Genomic DNA, 18,429 nt, shown 5'->3' on the forward strand with positions numbered 1-18,429 from the left:
GTATAAAGAAACAATTCTGTATTTGTTACGCAAACATTCATAAAATTTACTCACAAGAGAACCTCATTAGCCCTCATTTCACAAAAGTTGATTATCTGATTTTCAACCCATGGTAAATGATAAAGAACAAGCTGGAAAGGGAGTGGGAAGGTGCCAGAGCTTCTCCTTGTAATGACTGATGGGCAAGGAGGAAAAAGAACTCAGCAATAAGCACAGTTGGAGCCACTTAGGACCAAGGCAAACAGCCTTTGAAAGCCCTGAAAACAGTAGTTATAAGGCAAAATAATAACTGACTTTCCCACTTGAGGTAGCTTTGTGGCTCGTCAGCTTTACTCGTCTGCCTCCTGTTAAGGTGGGCTACAAAGGATATTCTCCAAAAGAATGGGAGGAAAGAGGCAGGGGACACACACACACACACACACACCTCCCAGTCATTCAAACACTAATGATGGTGCTGCAGGAAAGAGATCTGCAGATTAATTAAAGTCCCTTTTCAACTGATTTTAAGTTAATCAAAAGGGTGCTATCTTGGGCCTGAATCACTTGGAAGCCTTTAAAAGAAGGCTTAGCGGACTTCCCTGGTGATCCACGGGTTAAGAAACTGCCTGCCAATGCAGCAGACATGGGTTCAATCTTTGGTCCATGAAGATTCCACAAGCCGCACAGCAACAAAGCCCTTGTGTCACAACTACTGAACCTGTGCTCTAGAGCCCATGTTCCGCAATAAGAGAAGCCACCTCAGTGAGAAGCCCATGAGAAGCCCCGCTCTTCACAACTAGAGAAAGGCCACATGCAGCAACAAGGACCCGGCACAGCCGAAAGTAAGTAATAAATAAATTAAAAACTTCAATGCTTTATTAAAAAAATTACAAAGAGGGCTTAGGCCTTCCCTGAGCTCAGACTCCAAACAGCAGTGGGCGGGGGGCAGGGGAAGGGGGAAGGGGGAAGAGGAGGATTGGAGGGATTGGTACAGCTCTCCCTTCCCCAGAGACCCTCTCCTGAATGCCTGCCTTGCGGACTTCCAGTTTGCTTAGCCAGCTCCCACAACTGTATAAGCCAATTCCTCGTAATAAATTCACACACACACACACACACACACACACACACAGGGACCTACTACTCATTTTACTTCTCACCCAGACTGATACACCACTGAAACTCATGCATCTTCAAGGTCATGGTAAATCATGTTTAGTATACTATGTTTAAGGAAGAGGGAAGTAGTAACAATAACTTTCACATAAAATGTTTCAAATAAAAGACTTCTGTTATACAGCAGCATAAGTTTACGTTATGTGGACTATTCACTAATGAAGTGGAGAAGGAAATGGCAACCCACTCCAGGTATTCTTGCCTAGAGAATCCCGCGGACAGAGGAGCCTGGTAGGCTGCTGTCCATGGGGTCGTACAGAGTCAGACGCGACTGAAGCGACTTAGGATGCATGCATGCATTGGAGAAGGAACTGGCAACCACTCCAGTATTGCCTGGAGAATCCCAGGGACGGAGGAGCTTGGTGGGCTGCCATCTATGGGGTCGCACAGAGTCGGACACAACTGAAGCGACTTAGCAGCAGCACTAATGAAGAGTACCTTACTCCTACGATGCCAGATAAGTGAGGTATTGCCATGACACTTTAAGAGTAGCTTATAAAACACTATATACAAATTTCATGTCTCTTACCTGATCATTATCTGGATGTGATGTGGCAAAATATCCCTGATCTTGAAAAAGACACTGAGGCTGCACCAAATATTGGCTACTTTATCCTTAAAAGAAATTTGTTAGTTTTACCTTCTAGTATGATTAAAAGAAATATTAAACTCCACAAAGTCCTAAATCTCTAAAGAGATAAACTTTTGGGTCATAGGAAGTGTTTGCTCACGATTTCATAACTAAGCTGATTAAACTCTCCAAAGAACACACACACACTCAAACAATGGGAACTTTCATTTTTTCCATGGGAGGTGACCTAAATCACTACTCAATCATAATTTAGGTGCTCCCAAAAAATACTTAATATTTTTCAAAGAGCAGCCCATTATCCCTAAATACTGTTATTCATCTTTGGAAATTTATCTAAGAAATCTTTACTTTTTGTATTCTGATTTGTAGAATACATGTTGTTTGACCCATTTACCACATGCCTACTAGCTACTAGCAACGATAAGATAATGACTACTAGCTACTAGCAATGCTAAGAGTCAACTGTTAATGAATCAACAAGCTTAAAGACATTAGCAGCTGCGCTAGAATCACTTTCAAAATCATACTTGTAACTACAGTTCTCTGATCACGAAACCCATCCTCTGCAGAGCTGCTTAACTCACAGCTATGTAGGCATAACATCAAGAAAGTAACTGACAACTGTACCATCCTACTTCCCTCTGTTGGGCCAGTGACACTGCTCTTCAGATTTTGAGGGCAACAAGTGAATGAAGGTGACCAACACCATAAAAATGCATGACATTTACCATGATAAACACCATTTCTGAAATAGAAGCAAAGGCAAATAACCAGGCAGCTTACATGGAGGATTAAACTTTTCTATAAGTGCTAAGGTTAGAGAATATATAAAGAAGTTAGGAACACAATTCTGAGTTCAAACTACAGCTCTGCCATGCACTAGCTATATGAACCTCTGACCTCGGTTTTCTGATCTGTAAGAATGGGTATATATAGCTATCTCATCGCTATGGCTAAGGATCAAATAAAATTACATGTGAAGTGTCTGGTACCTAGTAAGTGGTGGTGATGGCAATAATGATTGTTTATGATTCTCAGTACGGTCACCATCATTATCCCAAGTGACATACAAGGCATACATTTCTGTTCCTTCACAACACCAAATTCTCTTAGTCTCTTTCTCTTCCATCCTCCCACAGACTGACTGAAAGATATTCTATAGAAAGATACATATGCTTGTCTAATTCTTTTTAAAAGAAATGTTTATTCAAAAGCAAATTATCTATAAATATGTTGTCTCTAACTTTATTAAAAGACCTTTTTGTTTCAGAAAAATGGTTTAATTTAATTACTGACTCTAAATCAAATTATCCATGCAATAAAAGTTTAACAACAGTGATTAAGCTAGCATTAAATGAAATGAATGATTCTCATTAAAAATTACTATGGATGAAGGTTATATATCTCATAAGGAATTATGAGATATTTCTGAACCAAACATGATTATTAGTTTAATAATTTCCTAGGACTAAAAAGAGAATATAACCCCCCCCCCCAAAAAAAATCACAAAACTGTTAACTTTGTAGCTGCAACTTGTAATGCTGTCTTTCATTATGGACTCTATTTCATTAGAAAAATGTGTAACTGAATTATGGATCTCATGGAGGCATAAATACTACCTACTCATGTAATGTACGTTCTAGAACATGCCAGCTGAGCTAGAGGTTGTGCACAGATTAAACAACTGGCAAGGAATGACTGCAGGAAGAGAGCAGCTGAAGTCACTATTCCTTTTGAGTCTTCTACATGAAATCCCCAGAGGTCACAGAGAAAGGCCTGTAACAGAAAGGAGTGAGATAAAAGTCTTTAAACATGCCTCAAATAACCCACGATCAACTGGAAAGAGTCTTCTTAGAACTTGCAAGGTTTGCTCCCTCTCTGTAAAGAATGGCAGCCAGCAGAGAACGAAGGAAGCCACGACAGTACAAGCCAGCTTAATTAACAACACCAACCTGGAACACAAACAGAGGGAAACAGTAAGATAAAGAGAGGTCAGTAATTCTGAGAAATCAGTCTGTGGCTCACTAACTATAATAAATGCAAATGTACAGTAATGATAAATCTATGCCACCAACACAGGTTTAAGATGAATGAGAGTCTACTTAAATCACGGTTAAGAAATTTACAACTATTAATATGTGCAACTCCCCAACAAAAAGACTATCACCATCCTTATTAACATTTAACTTAGATGCCACTCCTAGGCAGCCATGAAGAAAAATGGCAAATTGGGATGTCTTTCTAGTAAGTATACAACATGCTCTAAAGGGATGAAATCCTACAGCAATGTTCTACCAAGCCAATGCACATTACCTCCAGTAAATATACATATTTTAAAATATTTATTTATTGGCCACAATGCATAGCAAGCGGGATCTTAGTTCCCCAACCAGGGATCAAACCTGCAAACTTCCCTTACAGTGGAAGTGCAGAGTTTTAACCCCTGGACCACCGGGGAAGTCCCCATAAATATTCATTGATCAAAATATTTTTCTCATTAGGAAGATTTAAAATAAAATAGTATAGAACATAACAATCTCTCTTTCCATTCACCCCACAGCCACCAACACATTAATAAGAAATCACCAAGAGGCAAAGACCACCTTCCTCCAAGGTAAGTATGCCAAATAAATTAGCTGATGTTTTGAATTCTGCTATTTAAAAGCTACTCACCCCTTTCCTTTGAGGCCTTTTTTAAAACACTTGCCAAGTAAAAAACAAAAAAATGGCAAGGAGTGGTAAAGTTCCATCTGCTTATAGTTTACAGCTAAGCAAAATGCCAGGGACCCTAGCAGGTCCCAATCATAAGATACTCCAAGAATACCCCACAAAGCAAAGCCGAGACTCACAGAATTATATATGTTCTCATGTCAAGGAAATTATCTCAATAATTAAAAGAGAGTTTGCATTTTAAAGAACATTTTACTTATGTGATTCTGTAATAATATGTATAATCAAAACAATTTCTAAATAAAAGCTGAAAGTATTGAATTGATAAGCAAATTTGAAATTATATATAGTGGTCTCAAATATATTAAATCTACTACTAAACAGAGCAACTGATTTGTTTAGGTTTAAAGAACTCTAAATAAATAACACATAGCTTTGTTTCTGCTGGGTTATTTTACCATATTACTGTAACAATGTACCAAAATCAATGCTCCAAAAGTTAAAAATACACAAAAACACTGAACTTACTAATATCACTATCCTTCCTCTATAATATGCATCAATAATATAAATTAATACATGTGCTTGATTGGAAATTAACAACACTGCTATGTGAAAACAGTATCACAACTAGATTTTCATTTGAAAATGGGGAGCTGAGCACTCATGTTTACCTCCTCTCCTTCCTGAGACCCCCTTAAAATGGGGAATTTTTAAAAGTATACATCTACAGCCATAAGGCAATGGCACCCCACTCTAGTACTCTTGCCTGGAAAATCCCAAGGACAAAGGAGCCTGGTAGGCTGCAGTCCATGGGGTCGCTAAGAGTCAGACACGACTAAGCAACTTGACTTGCACTTTTCACTTTCATGCATTGGAGAAGGAAATGGCAACCCACTCCAGTGTTCTTGCCTGGAGAATCCCAGGGACAGGGGAGCCTGGTGGGCTGCCATCTATGGGGTCGCGCAGAGTTGGACATGACTGAAGCGACTTAGCAGCAGTAGCAGCTACAGCCATAAAGAAAACAGGGGTCGGTTATAACAGATAAAGATTTTAACACATCTGTAGAAGACAGAAAGAGGACAGAGAAGTGGCAACCAACAAAATAGACTAAAAGAAGCCATAGCTTAGTGAACACACAGAGGAAGTTCAGGCTAGCAAGGAGCCTATCCGCCCTGCACACCCTCTGAGAACTCTGGAAACAAGTAGGTTGGAGTACTTGAGGATGTTAAAAAGAAAACAAGGATTAACTGAAAATTCCAAATGGAGAAGGCACATCCCACCTCATGCCTCTGCAAAGATTATCTAGGAGCCAAAGCATTTACTGCTGGGCAAGGAAAGAAGGAATATTTCTCTCCCCCAAAATGGAATAAACTATCCAAGCAACTAGTGCAGAAGTTAACACTATGTTGCAAATTCCTCTGCACTGTGACATTTAAGGATCCCACAGTGTTGGCCAGAACCCTACCACGCACCCCACAGTGGACTAAAAGTATAGAGGGCTCACATGCAGCTTTCTCTTCTGCCTTATTCTTAGAATAAACACACCAGGATCAAATAGACATTTAAGGAACACCTATGACAGAAAAGGGCTTCCCTGGTAGCTCAGTTGGTAAAGAATCCACCTGCAATGCAGGAGACCCTGGGTCGGGAAGATCTGCTGGAGAAGGAATAGGCTACCCAGTCCAGTATTCTTGGGCATCCCTGGTGGCTTAGATCGTAAAGAATCCACCTGCAATGCGGGAGACCTGGGTTCGATCCCTAGGTTGGGAAGATCCCCTGAAGAAGGGAACGGCTACCCACTCCAGCATTCTCGCCTGGAGAAGTCCATGGACTGTATAGTCCACGGGGTTGCAAAGAGTCGGACACGACTGAGGGACTTGCACTACTACTACGAGAGAAAAGGGACCAAAGTGAAAAGGAGAAAAGAATGACCCAGGAGAATAGAAATAATTCACAGAACAGTGAGGGGAAGAAAGTAAATTGAAATTTAAAATATGCTTAACAAATGAAACTTAATACAAGTGTTAGACATAAAGCAAGATAATCTTCAAAAATATAAAACAAAGACAGATGCTCAAGATGGAGATGAAAGATCTAATATCTGTCTAACAAGCTTCAGAGAAAAGGGAGAGAATTATAAAAAAATATCATTCATGAGAATTTCCCAGAACTGAAGAACATGAGTCTTCAAAACGAATGATCCAGTGTCCAAAACAACTGTCAAAAATGCCTCTGCCCAAACTAATATCAAATTTCAGAGCCCAAAAATTAAAAAACAGTAATAACAGAAGCAGTAGCAACAATACAAATAATAAGAGCAGTAAATACTTACATGATATTTAGCACCTCCCAAGTAGGATTTTAAATGTTTAACAAATGTGAATTCATTTAATTCTCAAGAAGCTTAAAAAGTAGGGTTCTTATCATCTCCATTTTACAAATGAGGAAAGTAAAGTAAATAGTATTTTAAAAAAATGTGTTCCTATAAAATGACATAATCCCAAAAGTTTTAAGGGTTTGATTCAAGTCACAGAGAAGATGCCACTACAAATTTACCAGAATGGTTAAAAGGAAAATAACTGACAATTGTTGAGGATGAGCACCTATACCATTGCTCACAGGAGTGTTACTTGGTAGATTATGCTTAAAAACCATATGAGAATACTTAAACATGTGCATACCCTATAATTCAGCAATTCCACTCATAAGAAATATATTTACATGTGTACAAAGAGACCCTTACAAGAAAGTTCAAAGCAGCATAGTTTCATCATAGCCAAAACCTGGAAACACTCCAAATGTCTATCAGTAATAAAATCACGTGTACTCACGCAGTGGAATCTTACAAAGCAGTGAGAAAGAGAAGAAACCACAACTACATAGACCTGCGCGGATAACTCTCACAAAGACAATGCTGCACCAAAAACACCTAACGCAAAGGAACACCTCCTGTGCTGTCTCTCTTATGTTAAATTCAAAGAAGGGGGAGAACCAAACTATAGTGCTCCAGTCAGTATGTGGCTGTCTTTGAGAAAGGAGGAGGGAGCAGTGCCAGGGCCGTGCACAGGGTCATTTTGGATACTAGCAATGTTCTATTTCTTGACATGGGTAACAGCCGATTCATTTATGCTTTACGTATTTTTCTGAATGAGTGTTAACATTTCAAAGTAAATAAAATTTTAAAAAATCTTATAAACAACTTCATGTTTCCTTTCTTTATCTTGGTGTTCCTGTTAGACTATCTGAAAGCCATGATTCTACAAAGCCAAAAAAAAAAGAGCTCAGTTAGGAAAGTGGACAGAATAAAAAACATGGTGGAAGCAACTACATATCTGAATATCTTTCACAAACCTTTTGACATATATGTATTTTAATTTTTTTACTAAAATAGACTAGAGACAAAAGGAAAAACTATTAATTAAGTAATCATGGTATGGATTTTTTTTCCTTTGGGATTGATGGAGACAGACAGCAATAATTAATGCATTAGAAGACAAACTGGAGAGCCATGTACAGATTTTATCAACTTTCCTCTACAATTTGTTTACTTGAATGTTGCTTATTTTAGGTATCAAAAATTAAACACACCAAATCCACACAGATTTAATCATTAAATTTTAGTTTCCTGAAGCTTCCAGTTACCACTATTTGTTAGAAAAACATTTTGTTTTAAAACTCAAAAACTGGAAGTCTTTTTGTCAGTGTCAGATAACGTTTACAAAAGATAGAAGATGTTTTACCTTTTTAGTATTAGGACAGCATCACTGTACTTGGCATTCTTTTTCTAACTTTCCAGAAGAGCTAATCAGTTACCAGTGCTCTATTCCCAAGCCAAATGGGTGTGAAAAAGCATTTCTATTTTTAATAAATCTGAACTTTACCCATCAAGTAAACACCTGGTGAAGAGATACTTTTATCATTTTTAAAAGGTTTATATAAGCAAGAACCCTAGTAAATAAGACATTGTAGATGACAACATTATACAAACAGAGCCTAGATTTCATGATGTGCATCTGACTTCATTTCTAAATCAGTAAAGGATACTGAAAATGTCCATAGTCGATAAGAATAAGGCCTGGGTATAGCAATATGCATAATGCAGTAGCAATCTGTAAAGAAAATTATTATGAAATAATAATCTGTTACTTGAATCAAACAAGGTAAATGCATAGTTCAACACAGTAGCAAATATTCCATTCTTACCTTCTATTTATCAAAATATTTCATTTTTATAAAACAACTCTTTAAACACTGAAGTTTTCATGGACGTGACATAGCATACTCCAGTAAAAATGAAAAAAAAATCACTAAAAGGTATTTGTTAGAGAAAGCACTTTTAAACATACAAATCAGATAAATTAATCTAATAATTAATCTATATAAAATGACCAAAGAGAATATTCATTAACTGTGAATATGAGAATATATAGCAACTTTTCAAAATGCCTTTCAGTTGTCATTCTCCCAAGCCAACCCAACATTCAAATTTACCAGTTAAGCAATAAATTTAGGATTCTGTGTAACTCAGAAGTATATAACTTCTAAAATTCAGTGCCTCTTATTACTACAGTTGGGCATTAAAATAATTACTCTAAGATAAGTTAATGTTTCTAAATGAAAATTAATTGACAGAAGATATACTGTTCCCTATTATCTATTCCCAAAAGCATAGCTTCCTTAAGCTCTACACTTAATAGCTAAGTTAATAAAACATTTCAGAGATGAAACGTCAGGTTACTTCAAAACCTACCTTTTTCTTAGTTGAGATTTCTTTTAAACAACAACAGTACAGAACCACTGCAGGTATGTATATCAACAAATCAGCAATTAACACTGAAAAAACAAACATGATTTTAAGCGAGAATCCATCAAGATTTACTATAACCTATTAGTCACCTCCCTCCAACCTTGAGTGGGAATTCTATTAACACAAGGTTGCTACCCACTCTGGACGAGTCCTTTCCACATGGAGCCCTTTCCATTCCCTTCACCTGTGCCTAATTTCAACTGCTATAGGACTAGAGAGTGTCTTAATTTCCTCTAATAAATTCACACATTAAATTAATTAAATGTATCCAATTCTCTCTTTGCCCTGACCTGGATTTAAAAATTAAGAATACTCAAAGCAAGGGAAGTAAACTTTTATTTTCCCCTCAATATCTATATGCTCCAAATTTCCTGATGCGAACAATACCTCAAATGTGGAGACGCATAGGAGAATCTTTTTAAATGTGAATATTTATAAAAATTCATAAAGTTTTGCTAATTAATGCATACAAAGACCTTGAGAGGCCGAGGTGAAGAAGAAACTGAAAAAAAGTGGGGAAAAAATAAAGCAATTCATAATTCCGAATGTTCAGTCCTTTCAGAACAAAGAAAAACTAATATATTAAGTTCTTCAACAATACAACATAGCTATCCAAAGAGCCTATTTTTTTCTTGTACCAGAAAACATATATTTAAGTTCAAGAGTAAGGTAAACAATAGTAAACTATCAGTGTTAGATACATGCAATCTATTTTCATCCCCAGATTCTACATTTAAGATGACACTGAAAAGCTGGAACATATTCAAAGGAGCGCAACCAAAGGCCTCAAAACCATGATTACATTCAAGAAACTGGTCATCTAATAAGAGCTGAAGTATCTAAGAATGTTTAACCTGGAGAGGAGATAACTTCATATGGCTGTAAGGTGTTAGGTATAAAAAGGACCAGACTTGTTCTATGTGGCCCAAGGAAACAGAACTTCATATGACTTGTGAAGGTTCAATATAAGAAGGAAATTTCTACTAATTGGAGCTCTTTGAAAATAGAACAGACTGTGTCTAAAAGTTGTGAGTTTCCTCCAGATACAGGTACTGGCTCAGAAGCTAAATATCATGAGGTGAGTATGCAGTTCAGATGGGATTAAAGCATTGGAGGCGGGGGCGGGGAGGGAGTGGTGTGGGAGAGGGAGGAGCAATGCAGGTTCTCTCTTGGACCTGAGAGTCTATCATGGCGTGAATGGTAAAGAAAACAAATCTGACTAGACTTAGAGTAATTAAGGAAAAGACCCATAAAAGCCTCAGTCTTGTAAAGGTTTAAAAAAAATGTAAGCTCATTACTTGCAACTCTTAGCATACAATAAATGCTCAATAAACATTTGTTATAAAGATTAGTTTAGCAACACTACACAGCAACACAACGTATGATATACAACTGTTGTTGTTTAGTTGCAGTCATGTCCAACTCTTTTACAATCCCATGGACTGGAGCCCACCAGGCTCCTCTGTCCATGGGATTTCCCAGGCAAGAATACTGACGTGGGTTGCCACTTGCTTCTCCAAGGGATCTTCCCAACCCAAAGACTGAACCTGCATTTCCTGCACTGGCAGGTGGGCTGTTTACCACTGAGCCAGTGGGGAAGCCCATACAACTGTAATTTACTTTAAAAGTGAAAGGGATTTATCAAAGCAAAGGCCTAAACAACTAAAACTTTAATTCAGAGCTAACCAAGTTCAGGTGAGCTAGTAAGAGTACCCTCACTTCACTGGGCCTCAGTTTCTCAGCTTAAGAATAACAGTATTTTACCTCATGTGGGTGTCCATATTATTAAGTGAGATAATAACAAATGTAAAGCACCCAGAGTTATTCATTTCTACTGTTGTGTGTTTTAGTTCACATACACATTTGCTCAAACAGTATACATATATATGCATATGTATAGTTACACAACTGTAAAAGTCAGTAAGGACAATAATAGAACCAGTTCAAAAAAAAATTTAATTCAATGTTACATTCAACATCTACTGCTCTTTTACCTGTTGCACGCATGAAGAGCTTATGTGCCTGACTCTCATATCCACGTGATGTATGGAGAGCAATCCAGTCTGGATTTATAAACTTTGCCCTGCAAATCAAAGCATATATACATGCACTTTATGCCGCATCACTTTTAGCAATAAGGACACCTGAGGACAGATCAATCTATGTTGAGAAGTGGCCATTGCTTTTATAAAGCAATAGAGTTAAGGCTTAACTCTTTGTATTTAACCATGTGAAACTGACTAAAGCTAGAAAACCAAATCCACCTTGCTCATCTTCCAACAAACTCATGTAACATTTTAACTAAAAGCCTTACCTTCATGATACTTTCAGTGTGAAAACAATCTAATGTGTCACCTTTCATTTACTAAACACGTACTTTGTAAACAGCAATATACTAGGACTGAGGATCACAGCTTTATAATTTATAATCTTTTCAGTTATCATAATAGGCTACAAAAAATAGCTGTTAATCATAAATCATTGCATAAAACTGAACATAATTATTAAAGATACATTAAATTTTCAATCGTATTACATTTTCCAGAACACTGAAAAGTACAACTAGTTACCATGAAGTTTGGAGACATATTTTTAGTCCAGGAAGCTAATTTTTTAAAAATATGAAATGGTAAAATTAATAAGTTCAGAAGATACTGTGAAGAAGTTCCGCAAATTTCTACTGACACACTGCAGGTCTGAAATGGAATACCACTACAGAGTAGAACTGGGTCTCTACTAAACAGAAGTGCCTTATCGTCTATAAACCATTCCATGCCTGTAAAAGAAGGAATTCCAATCCGATCTTAAATCATAAGTGAAACACTACAGTACTTCTAGTTTCTCACTTGACTGGTTAATCACAATACCATTTAGACCTTTATTTTTCATTTACTTTGGGCCATTCCAGGAAAAAAGCTTTCCTATGCACAACTAACCGTATTAGATATATTTCTCAGTAAACCATGCATAATTGGTAACATTTCTACTTCAAAACAGAGCTAGATTTTTTGCATCTCTTTCTAGCATTTCCACCAAAAAGATTACACAAATATTAAAACTCTGATAGTTAACTTTCCCACAAACCAATTATAAAGGCATGGTGCTCTACAAACCATAATACAATAATAGCTACAAACGATCTCTCCTCTAATCAACAAACTGTTCCTTACCGCATCTGCTAAGGGCATAAATATGTAGTTAAGGAAGAAAAACTTACACATATGCACATAAAAAACTATGATAAGCTGTAAGAGGTGGATAGTCCAGTCCCCAATATTGTAAATTGTTATCACTGCTGTTAAAATACCTGGAAAAAAAGGAAAAAGAAAGCACCACTCCATCAATCAATATTCAAGAAATAGACTTGTATTCAATATATCATGTCATTTAACTTGAAAAAACATATAAGGTAAAAAAAAATCATCTACATTTTTTCTTTTCCTCTTCTCTCAAAAACTTTTGTGAACTCACAATTAAAGTTGTTAATGAGTAGTGTGACTAAATTATTATCTAAACCGAAGTACTCTTAAGAGTCAAAGAGGAAGCTATTATAATTAAGCCATAACAACAGAGGTAAACCAAGATTGTCACAGGCAAATTGGAACCTGTTGTCATTCTACTATTAGTAAACTTAAACAATGACTAATACTTATACAAAAGAAAATATGCAACAAAAAAGAGAATTTGCTTCTGACAGTCTAAAAATTACAGAAACAATGTGAAATCACAATTTTAAAAAGTAAAAAATGAATGTTAAAATCATATAAAGATTTGGTTTGCAAAGAAAGAAATACTGCGTGAAACAGGTAGACTTATTAATATCACTTTGAACACAATTCAACCAACATTTAATGAGAGCCTATTACATGCAAAATTCTGTGAATTAAGAAAAAACACTGTATGTAAAGTTCATAAATTAATAGTCGGTTAAACTATTTAATTCATAATTTAATAGTTGGTTAAACTATTTAAAATAACTGGTTAGCCAATTAACCAGTTGGTTAGAACGGGAAGAAACTACATATGAATACTGTGACTCAAGAAATGAAAATTTACATAGACTACATAGACTATAATAATTTACATAGACTCCTAAACTATAATCTTTATAACTAGACAGCTTCTTCTATCCAATTAATTTTCTCAATCATTACAAGAATTTATAATAATAGACACCAAACTATATACAATATAAATAACCACTATCCCTAAGCCTGTTTCAGTCAGTTCAGTTGCTCAGTCATGTCCGACTCTGCGACCCCATGGACTGCAGCACACCAGGCCTCCCTGTCCATCGACAATTCCCAGAGTTTACTCAAACTCATGTCCATTGAGTCGGTGATGCCATCCAACCATCTCATCCTCTGTCATCCCCTTCTCCTCCCGCCTTCAATCTTTCCCAGCATCAGGGTCTTTTCCAATGAGTCAGTTCTTCGCATCAGGTGGCCAAAGTATTGGAGTTTCAGCCTCAACATCAGTCCTTCCAATGAATATTCAGGACTGATTTCCTTTAGGATGGACTGGTTAGATCTCCTTGTAGTCCAAGGGACTCTCAAGAGTCTTCAACACCACAGTTCGAAATCATCAATTCTTTGGCACTCAACTTTCTATACAGTCCAACTGTCACATCCATACATGACTACTGGAAAAACCATAGCTTTCTAGCCAGACCTTTGTTGGTAAAGTGATGTCTCTGCTTTTTAATATTCTGTCTAGGTTGGTCGTAACTGTTCCTTCAAGGAGCAAGCATCTTTTAATTTCATGGCTGCAGTCAACATCTGCAGTGATTTTGGAGCCCAAAAAATAAAGTCTCTCACTGTTTCCACTGTTTCCCCATCTATTTGCCATGAAGTGACGGGACCGGATGCCATGATCTTAGTTTTCTGAATGTTGAATTTTAAGCCAACTTTTTCACTCTCCTCTTTCACTTTCATCAAGAGGCTTTTTAGCTCCTCTTCACTTTCTGCCATAAGGGTGGTGTCATCTGCATATCTGAAGTTATTGATATTTCTCCCAGCAATCTTGATTCCAGCTTGTGCTTCATCCAGCCCACCATTTCTCATGATGTACTCTGCATATAAGTTAAATAAGCAGGGTGACAATATACAGCCTTGATGTACTCCTTTCCCTATTTGGAACCAGTCTGTCATTCCATGTTCAGTACTAACTGTTGCTTCCTGACCTGCATATAGATTTTTCAAGAGGTAGGTCAGGTGGTCTGGTATTCCCATCTCTTGAAGAATCTTCCACAGTTTGTTGTGTTCCACATAGTCAAAGGCTTTGGCATAGTCAATAAAGCAGATGTTTTTCTGGAACTCTCTAGATTTTTCGATGATCCAACAGATGTTGGCAATTTGATCTCTGTAGGGCCACCCAAGACAGACGGGTCATGGTGGAGAGTTCTGACAAAATGTGGTCTGCTGGAGAAGGGAATGGTAAACCACTTAAGCAGTCTTGCCTTGAGAACCCCATGAACAGTATGAAAAAGCAAAAAAAAAAAAATCCTGTTTCAAATGGGTCACAATTTTTTGACATCACAATCCCTTACTCTGAGATTGAAAAAAAAAAAAAGTTTTAAGTTGGCATTTATCATGATCCAGTTAAATAACCTACTACAGTTGACCCTGAACAACATGGGGATTAGGGGCACTGACTCTCCATGCGGTTGAAAATCCAAGTATAATTTACAGTCAGCCATCTCTCTCCGAGGTTCCTCTGGATCTAGGTTCCACAACCTCGGATTCAACCAACCATGGTTTCTGTAGTACAGCATTTACTATTGAAAGAAATCCACGTATAAAGGGGGCCTGCACAGTTCAAACCCATGTTGTTCAAGGATCAACTGTATTCATCTTCAAAAGGTCTACTTTCTTAGTGTCTGATACACAATATGTAGGTTTGTATGCAGGGAGTGAGGATTAATAAAATGATCAAGGCATGCTAGACAGCCATGGGCACAGTACAGCATGGTATCTTCTGGTGACAGTTATCTATCGCAGCAGCAACATCCATGTGAACAATCCTGGGTCCTGTATCTGTCTGGCTGGAACTCAAAATCAAGATACAGTGAACCCAAGACTCCATATAAGTCAGAGTCCCTTTCAACAGGTTGAAACTGGGAAGCTGGGCCAGGCCAACAGTGGAGACCAGAGGACCCACTTCTCTAAACAGGGTTACCTGAACACAGGTACCAAACTGTGTTATTTCCAAATTCACGTAATGACAGGGTGCATTAGCACAAGGTTTTATTGTATTTACCCCACAGAGTTGTTGAAGGACTGAATTAAACATGTAAAACTGTGAAGCAACTGCCTGACACAAAGTGAGTGTGCAACAGTAGTTCTAATTGGTCATTAGCGACAAAACCACTGGGATGGATACAGTTGTGGAGAAGCATCAAATAATTCAAAAATCACATTTTGAACAATATAATTTGATTTGTTTTTCAGCTTCTTCTAAGGCAAAAGCTATTTTTCATTTACTTTAACATTGAGGTCCACTGGAGATAGCAAAGGAGACATGGATGGTAAGTATGCAAAGGTATACACTAACAGTAAAACCACTGGTTGGCCTGGGAAGAAGGAATAATAGAGCCAACTGTGCTACCTATCTTTATGGAAATGCGTAAGTAAGAAGAGAGAAATTCGTGGAAGAAGATAGCTTAAAATTGTTTCAAGTAAAGCTTCAAAATCTACCGGTAGAAACAAAGCAAATAGTTAATTCTCCTGCTTTATATGTATCAGATCCACCTGAAAAGTTGGATAAATACCACTGGAATGGAATGTCCTTTCCCACTGAATTCCCATGTAATCTCAGTAGATGTTTTATCAGAAAAAACTCTAGCTGCCACAGCAAACTACAAAATTACTCCAAGTGTGTTATCATTAACTTCAAAATGTAATTTTTTCTAATATATTGTGGCTATTTTTGCTTTGTACAAAAATATATTCTATTTTAAAACAGTTCCAAACTTAAAGAAGTTTCAAGAACAGTTCAAAGAATGTCTAAATATCAAATGTAAAAATTTATTAAAAAACACCTTAAGAAAAATTCAAAGATAAGAACAGAAAGAAGGTATTTTATACATATACACACACCAAAACAAATGATTAAAATGCAGAATACTATTATACACTGCCAAATACTATGGCAGACAGACTTTAAAATCATCCCTATGAACCCATCTCCTGGTATTCCTGCCATGTGTCTGTATAATCAATTCCCTCTCCTTGAGTGTGGACAAGACATGTGACTTGCTAGTAAATAACCAAGTACAAAAAAAGTGACAGGATGATCATTCTTATGCTTATGTTTTACATATACGTAAGATTCCGTCTTGCTGGCTAAGCTACAGAGTACTCCCTTTCACTGACTTGGAAGAAGAAAACTGTCATGTTTCAGTAAGTGGGCATAATGGAGAAGTCACATAGCAAGAAACTGCAGGGAGACTCTAGAAGATAAAGGTAGCTTCCAACAAGAAACCAAAGCCCTTAGTTTTACAGATGCAAAGAAATTAATTCTGCCAATAACTTGAGGGAACTTGGAAATGGTTCTTTCCCCAGCTGAGCCTCTCTGATAAGACTGCAGTCTCAGATGACAACTGGATTGCAGCCTCCGGAGACTCTGATCATAATACTGAAATAAGCTGTGCCCAGACTTCTATAATACATGTGTGTTTTGGACTTCGCTGGAGGTACAGTGGTTAAGAATCCTCCTGCCAATGGAGGGGACACAGGTTCGATCCCTGGTCCAGGTAGATTCCACATGCTGTGGGGCAACTGAGCCTGTGAACCAGAACTACCGAAGCCTGTGCACCTGCAGCCCACGCTCCTCAACAAGAGAAGTCACTGCGGTGAGAAGCCAGCACCACAAGCAGAGAGCAGCTCCCACCTGCCGCAACTAGAGAAGGCCCGGCACACCAATGAGGAACACAGGGCAACCAAAAATGAAAAACAAGTGTGTGTTTAAGTAATTACCATTTTTGTGGTCATTTGTTACACAGGAGAGAAAGTTAATGTAATTTTTTATCTTAAAATCACACAAATCATTACAAAAAAGATCAGCAATTCATCAGTAACATGGGGGAAATATATAAATATGCAAATTTGAGAAAAATATGATGATCAGTAAATACACCAGGGGCTTCCCAGGTAACACCGTGGCAAAGAATCTGCCTGTCAATGCAGAGACACAAGAGACGTGGGTTTGATCCCTGGGTTGGGAAGATCCCCTGGAGCAGGAAATGGCAACCCACTACAGTATTCTTGCCTGGAAAATTCCATGGACAGAGGAGCCTGGTGGGCTATATAGTCCATGGGGTCACAAAGAGTCGGACACGAAGGAAAATCGACATCACATGTACTCAAGGAAATGGAAATTTTAGAAGTCTGGCACTGTTATTATTAAATATTGGTAAGGGTAAGAGATATTCTGGTATTGGTATCTATTATAACTGGCTACTTTAGAGATTCCGCTTCTAGGAATCTACCTAGAAAAAAAATGTACACATGCATATAGGAGAAATGTACTTTAGTTAATCATTCCCCTACCAAAATATATTTAGGCTTCTCATAGTTATAACAATGCTGAAATAAACAGTGGTTCCCACAATTCCTCACTTATAAAACTGTGATCTTGTTTTAAAAAGCAACATACTCAGGGTAGGTGGACACTTCTCCTACCCTAGGTGATAAACCATGCCTGCACTGAGCCAGGCATTTCTATTAATGATTGCTTTAAGGGTGGAAAAGATTTTGCTCCATAACAAAAAGAGACGTAAAAAATAAGGTATTTTTATTATTCCTGCCTTGAATATGGTTGTACAAAGTCACAGTGCTGGTAGCCTTGGCAGTCATCTGATCTTGAGGCAAAAAGCCTCAGGATGAAAAGCCAACATGCCAAGAAGAAAGGAAAGGAAGAAAATGGAAAAGCCTGAGTTTTTTAACTGCTATCATTGAGCTACTTTACCAGCCCTGCAAAGACCTACTTATGGAGATAATTATTTTATTGCTTAAACTACTATTAGGTTTTCTACTGCTGCTAAGTCACTTCAGTCGTGTCCGACTCTGTGCAACCCCATAGACGGCCTCCCACCAGGCTCCCCATCCCTGGGATTCTCCAGGCAAGAACACTGGAGTGGGTTGCCATTTCCTTCTCCAATGCATGTGAGTGAAGGGTGAAAGTGAAGTCGCTCAGTCATGTCTG

At 37.6% G+C, this 18,429-nt stretch overlaps 1 protein-coding gene and 2 long non-coding RNA genes across 3 annotated transcripts in view; 2 read left to right on the plus strand and 1 right to left on the minus strand.

The window, feature by feature from the left end:
- ALG6 (ALG6 alpha-1,3-glucosyltransferase) overlaps positions 1 to 18,429 on the minus strand; it is a 54,313-nt gene that overhangs the window by 17,000 nt on the left and 18,884 nt on the right. The window contains 7 exon segments of the mRNA XM_055585631.1: positions 1,682 to 1,767; positions 3,562 to 3,697; positions 4,419 to 4,628; positions 8,463 to 8,527; positions 9,169 to 9,251; positions 11,220 to 11,308; positions 12,443 to 12,532. Of these exon segments, the coding sequence (XP_055441606.1) occupies positions 1,682 to 1,767; positions 3,562 to 3,697; positions 4,419 to 4,628; positions 8,463 to 8,527; positions 9,169 to 9,251; positions 11,220 to 11,308; positions 12,443 to 12,532 (759 nt within the window).
- Positions 414 to 10,086, plus strand: LOC129655338 (uncharacterized). Its single transcript, XR_008715902.1, has 3 exons — positions 414 to 821; positions 4,306 to 4,359; positions 9,950 to 10,086. It is a non-coding gene; the product is annotated as an uncharacterized LOC129655338 (long non-coding RNA).
- LOC129655339 (uncharacterized) lies at positions 10,083 to 16,924 on the plus strand. Its single transcript, XR_008715903.1, has 3 exons — positions 10,083 to 10,303; positions 15,675 to 15,751; positions 16,788 to 16,924. It is a non-coding gene; the product is annotated as an uncharacterized LOC129655339 (long non-coding RNA).

The sequence above is a fragment of the Bubalus kerabau genome, chromosome 6 (assembly GCF_029407905.1).
Source record: "Bubalus kerabau isolate K-KA32 ecotype Philippines breed swamp buffalo chromosome 6, PCC_UOA_SB_1v2, whole genome shotgun sequence".
Lineage (NCBI taxonomy): Eukaryota > Metazoa > Chordata > Mammalia > Artiodactyla > Bovidae > Bubalus > Bubalus kerabau.